General features: G+C 36.6%; 1 protein-coding gene across 1 annotated transcript; it reads left to right on the top strand.

The window, feature by feature from the left end:
* The first annotated feature begins 3,231 nt into the window (after window positions 1-3,231).
* Window positions 3,232-11,041, top strand: LOC110907375. Its single transcript, XM_035983080.1, has 2 exons — window positions 3,232-4,206; window positions 10,602-11,041. The coding sequence occupies exons 1-2, from the start codon at window positions 3,232-3,234 to the stop codon at window positions 11,022-11,024; spliced, it is 1,398 nt and encodes a 465-aa protein (XP_035838973.1). The 3' UTR covers window positions 11,025-11,041.
* The last annotated feature ends 269 nt before the right edge of the window (window positions 11,042-11,310 follow it).

An 11,310-nucleotide genomic window follows, 5' to 3' on the forward strand; every position in this document is an offset into this window, starting at 1 on the left:
TCTATCACGCAAACTTCAAAGAGCGACTAACAAGGTAAGTCATATCATTTTTTTACGAAGATGTTGACATACGAGAGACCAAAGTCGAATTTTTAAGTCCAACCTCATTCACGTCGGGACAGTTGGGAAGTGCAAGGTCTTTATAGCAAACATAGAAACACTCACAAACATTCTTATTGTGATCGTGACATTTTCCCCATCCGTCTTTGTGCAACTTTGCACACGTATTATCACACTGAGTTGGCAAACACGTAGAAGGCGCCTTATAGACTTGTTCATCCTTACATACCAAGGCCATCTTGCAACTCTCACCTGATTGATCATCAAATGTAGGTAAACCCCATTGAATTTGTAATTATGTGTTTGACTTTAAAAAGTCTACTAGGATAGTAGTGGCAGCCCACAAATTAAATAAGAAAGCCAAGAATTAGTCACTTAGTCTGTAAAGTTGATACAGATTCTTTAAATCTTCTATTTTTAAAAGTGTGACTTTGAAAAGTGACATGTTGACTTTAAAAGTCAGCTTGCAGTGACCATAAGCCAATAATGTATATAAACCCTTTAGCCTATAAGTTGACTTTGAAGGTCAAACATAGATATGATGGGCACCAAAATCACTAATTTGCAATTTTTTTTTAACATATACGTCAAAACACATACTACAAAATCCGACATACCGAGGAACGTTATTGTGAGTTTAAGGAAAACAACATCAGAATCCAAATTCAAATTGAAAAAAGAACCTGTTTGACCTCGGATAAATTAACAACTACATATTGATCTAAACGAAAGGCGGTCCAAAAATACCGTTAAACGGGGCAAAAAGCAAGAGGATTGCCAAAGTTGCTAAAGAGAACTGCATAAATGATGGCTTTAGATGCTGCTGTTTATAAAATCAAAGAGAGGGTGATTTGGTTCAAGTGTTTTGGTTCATGGCTTTATTATGGAAAAGAAACTTGAAACTGAATTATTTAATGAATCATTAAATTCTTCAATATCTCACACTTTTGTCTACACCTCAATACAAATTAATGGTGTTTTATTTAGTGGGTACACTAGTGTAAAAACTGTAAGCCAAACATGAATATTTGAAACATCCGGGGACGGGTATCTGGGTATGGGATGGAAAAAATAAATATTTCTAAAGGTATGAGACACTAATGGGACTAGGTGATGCCCGGGCATACTATTCGAAACCGTATACTGATTTTCCGAACCATATACCCGAAAATATTTAATTTTATTTTCACTTAACCCTTGTCTAGTCATGCTTCATTCTAGTAGTTTCATACCCGAAAATATTTAATTTTATTTTCACTTAACCCTTGTCTAGTCATGCTTCATTCTAGTAGTTTCATGAGATATAATGTGAATTTTACTTTTAGGATATGTATTATTGATGATATTATTTATATTCATACGCCACAGTATCAAATTATATTTTGAGAATTAGATAATAATGAATTTTAAATCTAAAGATATTTTATGATGATGATGATGATGATATGCATGTAATATATGATATTTTAATTTATTGTAGTTAAAAACATAAAATTATACAAAAGTTATAATTGAAAAAAATTGTATCCGAAAATCTTAATAGGATTTTTTTTAATAAACTAATATGTATACTTGATACTCACAGACATGCCCAATACGATATGGTTAATTATCCGACAAATACCTTACGTGTCGGTGTATTTGACTGCATATGACTATGAGAAATGATTTTACAATCAGGTATGAGACTCCAATAACTAATACACCTGATATTGCCATCTTTATAAAATACACTAAAATTGTTTTTTCAAGAGGTGCACCCTGCCCACCTAGCCCTCTACCTAAATCCACCGCTGAAGATGGTTATGTAGGTAAATAACCGTAATTTTTATCTTGCTTTCAAAACCAAAAAAAAAAAAAAAAAATCCGATAAACCGAATTGTTTAAAACCATATAGGCCAAAAGTTAATGTACCTTTCAAGTCGAATATCATACTAACAGAGTCTCACTTAAATAGAGAAGAGAATGGAATTGGAAAGAAAGAGGATAGCAATCATGTTCCAGAGATTTTTATATGAGGAGAAAGGGGGAGAGGAGAAGAGAATGAGGAGGTTTTTTGTTTCTTATATATTTCTTCCCAAATCGGAATGATTCTCAGAGAAAAGAAGAGGTAAACATCACGTTCCTAATTTTCTTCCAATTTTACCCTCGTAAGAGATATGGCGGGTATATCTCCCACATCCCGCCAAATCATCAATCCACCTTCCATCATCTATCCCTCAATTGAAAAACTGTCGATCATTGTTTCTGTACCTGCTCTCCTCAGCAATCAGCAGTTCATCTTCCAGGTAAGATCACGTTCCTATTTCACATCCAATTTTGAGCGGCCAATCTCCTTTGCGTGGTCTTTTTATCTAAAATTTTGATTAAATTAATGTGTCCAGTTAGGGTTTTGGCTTCTTGAGTTGTTTATGTTTGATTAACTTAGATTGCTTTGATTGTTTATTGCTAAAACTTTGAAGCATAGACCTGAATTTGCCGTTTGAGAACTGTATGTATGTATGTATGTATGAAGGAGGCCTGACCCTGCACTTAGTTCAGTTTCAGTTTCGTTTGTATGTAAAATTTGAGATAATTAATTGAAGAATTGCTGGTTATAAATTTATAATTATAATATTCGGCTATTTTGATAAAAAAAAAATAAGATGGTGTATGTATCCGGAAAGTTCTCTTTAAGTTTCCTTTGAATATTGCTCTGTTACTGATTGAGGTTATAGTTATCTGATCTGATCACCTTTACTGTCATGTTATCTAATTAGTTTAGACAAAAAATGAGATCGTGTATGTATCTGGTTAGTTCTCTTTGAGTTTTGTTTAGCAATTCCCCTGTTAATGATTGAAGTTATCTGATCTTATCATCTTTATTGTCACCATATCTACTTAGTTATAGTCAAGTGTTAGATGTTTTGACTTTAAGTTGAGTCAGATCTGACCTAATACGCTAATAGTTGGTTTAGGTCGTATTTTGTTGACTAGAATACCACAAAATTGAATTCTCCTCAACCTTAGTTTCTAGTTTACTCTTATTTGATTTACTAACTCTAATAGACACAAGCATTAATTAAAAAACATGTCAGTGCACCCTACAATAATTTTACAGAACAAGAACGTAAAGTTTTAACTAACAATTTTCTAATCTAATAACAATTTTCAACTGCAAGTAAGTTTACAATGGATAATCAGATACGCGAGGCAGCTGAACTTGTGCGAGCTAGACAACTGCAAGCAGCTAACCTGATTTGCTTTCTGGTGGCTTTCGTTGCACTACGTAGATTGTCAACCAGAAGTCGTGCTAATTTACCTACTAATGATGAAATTTTACAACGACGATATGTGCGAGAAGAGATGTTACACGACCTTTCAAACGGCGGTAAATGTCGTGAGCTTATCCGCATGAGTGGGAAAGCTTTTATGACATTGTGCAGTATTTTAAAGTGTGATGGTGGACTTCGAGCTACTCAACGCATGTCCGTTGAAGAGCATGTTGCCACATTTTTGCATATTGTAGGCAATGATTTGAGAAATCGGTTTACCTCGTGGCTATACCGTCGTTCTGGGTCAACAACTAGTCGGTGCTTCCATAGAGTTTTGCGAGCGATTATATCACTAGAAGGTCGTTATATTCAACAACCTAAAGGTGATATTGTCCCAAAAGAAATTCAAGAAAAAAAGAGATTTTATCCTTTTTTTAAGGACTGTATCGGTGCAATTGATGGAACACATGTTCGCGTCAAAGTACCTAATAAGGATGCCCCTAGATATCGTGGTCGTAAGGGATACCCGACAACAAATGTATTGGCTGCTTGTACATTTGATTTAAAGTTTACGTATGTGCTAACTGGATGGGAGGGTACAGCATCAGACTCAAGAATTATAAAGAATGCGCTTACTAGAGATGATAAACTAGTAATTCCAACTGGTAATTTGTTCTACCAAATTCTCTTAAATTGTTTAATAATGTATTCTAATACTAATTACAAGTTGTTTATAGGTAGATATTGTTTAGTAGACGCGGGTTTACCTCACACGAGTACCCTAATGGCACCATATAGAGGTGTTAGGTATCATTTGAAAGAATACTCCACGCGTGCCTTGACTTTCTTGTTGCCGTCAAAGATGATGATGATTATGATGGAAATTGCTAGATGATCTCCAAAAGTGGCGGCTGCCTCTTCTGTATTGAAGATGATGATTCTTTTTTTTTCCGTTGTCCACATAAAAGTCAAGCCCCCTAATTGTTATCGGCCCAATGAAAAACCAAAGACCAAATGATGATTTGATATTGTTGATTTATTCTTCACATGTGCCGTCCCAATCAATGTTCTCGTAAGCTACGAGTTAAAACCGTAGCTTACGGTTTCAAATCTCTGTTCCTTCCCTTTCCTTTAAACATCCACTCGTAACCCACGAAACATAACCCGTAGGCTACGATTTACATTTTCTGTTCCCACAATCATGAAACACCAACAAATCGTAAGCTACGAACAAACTCTCGTAGCCTACAATCGTGACACCTCCTCCTCTATTCTTCATCATGCATAGCTTTTAACAATTACAAAAGAACCCTTGTACTCTTTGATTCTTGCGCATATAAACTCCACATAACTTTCAGAATATACCAAATTGGTCCCCAAACTCCACTTTTTAACACTTCTTCCACTCGTGAGCCTTTATATCACCCGAGTAAGCTTCAAAACTCATTCTTGAACTGCAACATCACATCCTATGCTTGTTAGGAAAAGAAAAAAATAGTTTAGAAAAATAACGGATTCTCGACATCGTCTCTATATTTAAATATTTTATTTCCTTTTTATTTACTCTTGTAATGCCTATAAATAAAGGCTTGTTTTCTAGGTTTTGATACAAGAATTATCAATAAAATTCAGTTCTTTGATTATCATTCACAACATGGTATCAGAGCAGTGTTTCTGATTCTAAAACACGTTGCTCATCATCTACAATCAACCCCAGCCAATCCAACCCAAACCAAAACAAAACCCTGATAATCAAATCAAAATCAAAGCCCGAAAAATCAAACCTGTCCGCATCAAAACAACAACAATAGCAGACGCCGACATCAACAGCCGTCGCGTTCATCTTGTCAGCAACCGGCCGCTCATCTCCGCCGCCAACAACCTCCATTACCGGCTAGAGACGTTTGAACAAACATCGACCGCCGGAACCGACTATCCTCGTTATCATCACAAACCCTTCCGATTCTTTCGCAAACCGCAACCAGCCGCCGGAGGAAGTAACGTTGGGTGAAGATCTGGTGTTTATAAACCCTAGAAATAGTTTCCGCTGTGAAGATCTTAAATCCACTGTGAAGATCCTAAACCCTAGAAGTAACGTTGGGTGAAGATCTTAAATCCGCTGTGAATCGATCAGATCAGATTTTGTTTTTTGGGAAACTAGGTTTGTGGTGGAGAATAATTGAAGGTTTCAATTTTATCAAAAGGAAAAAAAGAGAATCTCTTTTTGGTGAGGATAAAGATTTAAAAGGGGTCATGGAGCAGGTGTAGAAACAGAAAAAAAGGCAAATGGGAAAAGACAAATGCAGTACCTATGGTGGATCCAAACAAGATGAAGACAGGTTGTTATGAAAAAATAACGTTTCCGCTCAAAAAAAATAAAGCTCAAAAATCTCCAAACCAAAACCAAGTCACCATGTCTACCGACGGTGGCTCCAAACCAAAGCCAAGGCACCATGTCTAACTACGGTGTCTTCAAACAAAAACCAAAAAAAACCAAAACCCAAAAAAATCAAAACCCAAAACCAAAACCCCAAAAAAAAAAACCAAAACCCAAAAACCAAAACCCCAAAACAAAAAACCAAAAACCAGAAACCCAAAATCCCAAATCAAAACCAATGCCAAGACCCAAATGGCCAAGTTGAATTTTTTCAGCTTGAGGGGAAACCAAATCCAAAAGTTATCATGTCTAAAGGCGGTAACTCAATAGCTCAAACTACCAAGTCAAGGAGACGGTAGCCAAACCAAAAACCAAAAACCAAAAATCAAAACCCAAAATCAAAACCAATCCAAGTTGAATCGTGGCAATCCCACAATTCAACTTGAGGGGGAGTGTTAGGAAAAGAAAAAAATAGTTTAGAAAAATAACGGATTCTCGACATCGTCTCTATATTTAAATATTTTATTTCCTTTTTATTTACTCTTGTAATGCCTATAAATAAAGGCTTGTTTTCTAGGTTTTGATACAAGAATTATCAATAAAATTCAGTTCTTTGATTATCATTCACAACAATGCTCACACTTTCATCTTTAACCCTCGTAAATGCACCGAATTACGTACTTTACCTGCAAAACACCAAATTCTCGTAGTTACTGTATTCAACGTACATACTCGCTTAAAACACAATAACACGCGTAATATAAGCACTTTAACACCCGGGTTTCACACCCTCCATCATATCCCCACACTTATCCTTGATTGTCCTCAAGCAACCTTTACAAACATTACTCACCTTATTAACAAATCACCATTAAATGCCTTACCGAATTAACAATTTAAGATCCCAAGTCATACCCGTTCCATAGACTGACACAATCGAGATTGACAATCTGACAAATAAGTGATACGCATTTAAAACAACTTAAGACTTGCCAAACTAAAACTAACATGCTTATGATACTACACACATGCCACACGCCCCTCACAATAAACATTCCTCTCGGTTTAATCAAGACTAGCGTGTAATATGCTAGCATATTTTTCGCTCAAAACCAAATATGCTACTTTGTGATCATAAGCTTGTATAGCAATCACACCTCCACCGTATCAAATAACGTAACACATATCTAAAGGACTTTCGGGTTTTGGGTTAAGGGTAAAGGTAGGGATATATTTTTGGATTTTTTATGTTTATTTGGCGAACACAAATGAAGATACCAAACCATGACAACTTTATTCACACACAACGTATACTTTTGGGTTGGTTTCTACCCAAAAACATAGACGATATTCATACACTTCTATTTTTGTCCTTTTCTTCTTTTTTCTCATTTTTTTTCTTTTTCAGATTTTCTTCTTGTTTTTTTTTTCATAACAGTATCATCACGGTAGGTTTTTTTTTCACAATAGACAATGGGCGAACAAACGAAAGGTAATTAGGCTCAACAGGGCTACTAAGGGAAATTGCTGAATAACACCGAAGAAACACAAACACAAAAGGGTGTGACAGGAAATCCTACTGCCTTTATCACACATGTGCACATGTCAAACCCACAGTCTTAGCATGCATCGAATCACACAAGTTCTAACACAGAATAACACGTCGCCTGCACTCAACAAATGAATTCATAATATAATGTATCCTATTCGTTTGCAGGCTTAAGATCTCACCAAGAAAATGTAAAAAGGTTGACGACATGTAGCATATGCAATTAAAACATGTTACCCCTAGATAGACATCTCTTTTCAACCATTTTCTATAAAAACACTTGTCAAACCTACTCTCATGAAACTTAAAGGGACAACCATGACTAGGGATCTAAGTTAGTTTAATATCAGCAAGGAACCCCTTAGCGATTGAAAATGTTGGTTTTCATGTAGTTCAAGCATACTTGAGACTGAAAAGTTTTTAATTTTTTTTTCAGTTTTCATCAAATTCAACTCTTCAAGCGTTTAAGATCAACAATCTTACCAACCCTCTCTCGAGTTACCGCATCCCCACACTTGGGATACATTGTCCCCAATGTATGGTGCAATTTATACTCTAAACTCGAGAGATACCACCCGCAAACCATGAACGGCTAATACTAGATAACTCGACACATAAAACCATTCCCAACACAAAGATTCACACCACCAAATGTACAAATAAAAATAAAAACAAAAGGATAGAGAGACACATGAACCTGATAATTCAATCAGCAAGTGTCTGTAGCGGTGCAGCTGATGTGTTCAGACAAGGGCACAAACTCCTCTTGGATTCTCTGATATCTCACTAGGGATGTTGCAAAACATCCCCACACTTGAATTATTGCATCTGTGGAGATAGAATATAATCCTGTCAAAACACAAACACACCAAAACGAAACCAAAACAAAATACAATACAATACTCTACATCCTCGGGCTGCCTCCCGAGAGCGCTAAGTTTAAAGGTCTTCAGCCAGACCGTACCTGATATGCGCTACGGTGGTCTCAATGCACACTTACCCCTTGCATTTCCCATGAATGCACGGTACCTGACATCACTGATCCAGCAGGGTCTAATTTTGATCAAAATGTCCACTGAAGCACTGCAATCCAGCCTCAATCCACACTTTCCTACCGAGTTCCCAACATACACTCGATAGTTTACTCTCCATAAGCGTTTCTTTTTATTCAATATCAGCAGATAAGTTGGATTGTTGCACAACCACTTTATGATGATCCGCCCGATGTCCTTCACCGCCACCTTCTTCATCTCTATATGTGCATCCCCACACTTATTTTGTGGAATGTCTTCTTTCACCTCATCACCTTCAACAATTTTCTCCACATCTGACTGTTCAGCAATTGGGGGAATCACCGGTGTGGTATTAACCTCCACAACCTCATCCCTTACTTGAGAATAAGACATCTGTAGAGACACCCATCTATCCCTGGCTTGGCATTTTTCCATTGGAGTCATTCTTGGCCCATCATCCTTCACTTCAACCATCAAAAGGTTATACTTCGTAATCCACATCTCCAACTGGTCCTCTCTTGACAAGTCAGGTTTCGCCAATTGCTCTTCAATGTATGCCAGCTCTCTTTGTCTTCTATATTCCATAAGACTTCTAAATTCGGGTGATTGATAGTAACTATCTGACTGTGGTGCACATTCAGACTCACCCTGATCAACTGTATACTGGGTATGATAGGCATCCTGATAGTGTACCGGATGGTCTTCATAAGAAAATTGAGAGTATTCATTATAACAATGGTCATACTCCTCTTGGTAACTCACGCTTTGTACCATCCCCGGATCATAGCTACTCTCATACCATGTCTGCTCATCATAACAATAATTTGTATACGATTGGTAATCATATGCAACTCGCTGCGAATCAGAATAAGAATAGTATGGATGGACATCATCATCAGAATAAAAATCCAACTCATCTGCTCTCCTTTGTTCGTCCTCACACATTTTCCGGAACACAGGACAATCGTCACGCGTGTGACATGGACTACCACAACCTCGGCATGACCAGTAAGCACTTTCCATAATAAGATCTGCAATAAATCTGCACAGACAAAACTAGTATACCCAAGGTAAAAGCAAATAGTGGAATATGTGACGAATAAGATACTATTTTTAGATTTTTTTTTTTTGAATTTTTTTTTATCTATTTTACTAAAAACTTAACACTAAACACTTTGCGCACGCCTCCCCGGCAACGGCGCCATTTTGATGTCTGTCGTTAGTGACATGCAAAAACCGAAATAAACTAGTAGCTAGAGTAAGTCGGATATCGAACCAGAGGAGGATTGTGGAAAGTGTCGTAATGCTAAGTTTTAATTAACTACTAAAAAAAAAACAAAACTCAGTTGTGGATTGATTGTGAGAAATAGCTAAATTAACGAACAAAAATTGTGGTTTAAAGCAATGGGAGAAAAGATGGTTCCTCCAGATTTCAGGTTTTTCAGTTAACTTCAACTATGTGTTTGATCGTTACCTACATAGACATAGGTGTTAAACCTGATTAACTAATTGTGATAATCAACGACTAAGTACTCCGGTCAATACATAACGGGAGGTTATCGAATGATTATCAATTACAATTTACAAACCCTAACCCCATGTCAAATATATCCCAATTACTAGAACTCTCGGGAACTGAATGCTTAGAAATTAAGGTTTAAATAAACGTAACTGTTTACAATCAAGAAATCAAATCAATGGTGAAAAGCATCGAATGCTTAGATCACCAGGTAAAACAATTGTATCAACACATAATATTCATTAACTTACAAAAACCCTCCATCCGGAGGAAACCATAAAAGACTAGCCGCTCATTAGGAACAGAGATTTAAAACCGTAGCTTACGGTTTCAAATCTCTGTTCCTTCCCTTTCCTTTAAACATCCACTCGTAACCCACGAAACATAACCCGTAGGCTACGATTTACATTTTCTGTTCCCACAATCATGAAACACCAACAAATCGTAAGCTACGAACAAACTCTCGTAGCCTACAATCGTGACACCTCCTCCTCTATTCTTCATCATGCATAGCTTTTAACAATTACAAAAGAACCCTTGTACTCTTTGATTCTTGCGCATATAAACTCCACATAACTTTCAGAATATACCAAATTGGTCCCCAAACTCCACTTTTTAACACTTCTTCCACTCGTGAGCCTTTATATCACCCGAGTAAGCTTCAAAACTCATTCTTGAACTGCAACATCACATCCTATGCTCACACTTTCATCTTTAACCCTCGTAAATGCACCGAATTACGTACTTTACCTGCAAAACACCAAATTCTCGTAGTTACTGTATTCAACGTACATACTCGCTTAAAACACAATAACACGCGTAATATAAGCACTTTAACACCCGGGTTTCACACCCTCCATCAACGCGTGCCCCTGAGAATGCAAAGGAGTTGTTTAACCTTCGTCATGCATCATTACGCAACGCAATTGAACGAGCATTTGGTGTCCTAAAAAAGAGGTTTCCTATTATTAGAAGTACAGCGGAACCATTTTACTCGTGCGAAACACAGTCTGGCATCTTTTTGGCATGTTGTATTTTACACAACTTTTTACTAGAGGAAGATCGTGACAAGGATCTTGAAGATGAGGTCATACAAGAGGTGTTAGATGGACCACAAGAGGAAGAAAGTCAAATTACAAGAGATATACGTGAGGGTAGTACGAGATCTGAACAACTAAGGAACTCAATTGCAAATGAAATGTGGACTAACTATTTGACTTATCCAAACAATGAAATAGATATGTCAAAGTAGTTTTAGAATAGTACATTATAGTATTTCATTTCGATTTTGTATTGACTGTTATGGTTTCAATGAATTGGTAACTTTGTTCTTTTTTATTAGCATGTGCGTATAGTAATTTTATTTAACATAAGCAACCATTTACATAAGTACACATTTGAATTTATTTATGTATTACCATGTAGAAAGTTATCATGAGCAAACACGAAGCCACCGGAAAGAAGGAACAAATAAAGTGGACGGAAAGTATGGATAATATATTCATACAATCCATGATAGCGCAACAGGATAATGGCAA

This window comes from Helianthus annuus, chromosome 14 (assembly GCF_002127325.2).
Source record: "Helianthus annuus cultivar XRQ/B chromosome 14, HanXRQr2.0-SUNRISE, whole genome shotgun sequence".
In the NCBI taxonomy this organism is placed as follows: Eukaryota; Viridiplantae; Streptophyta; class Magnoliopsida; order Asterales; family Asteraceae; genus Helianthus; species Helianthus annuus.

Bases quoted from the DNA above. Each gene is read 5' to 3' on its own strand.
- LOC110907375 (XM_035983080.1), top strand. From the start codon at position 3,232: ATGGATAATCAGATACGCGAGGCAGCTGAACTTGTGCGAGCTAGACAA. The intron at 4,207-10,601 runs TGATCTCCAAAA...GCGTAATATAAG, and splicing joins TTATGATGGAAATTGCTAGA to CACTTTAACACCCGGGTTTC.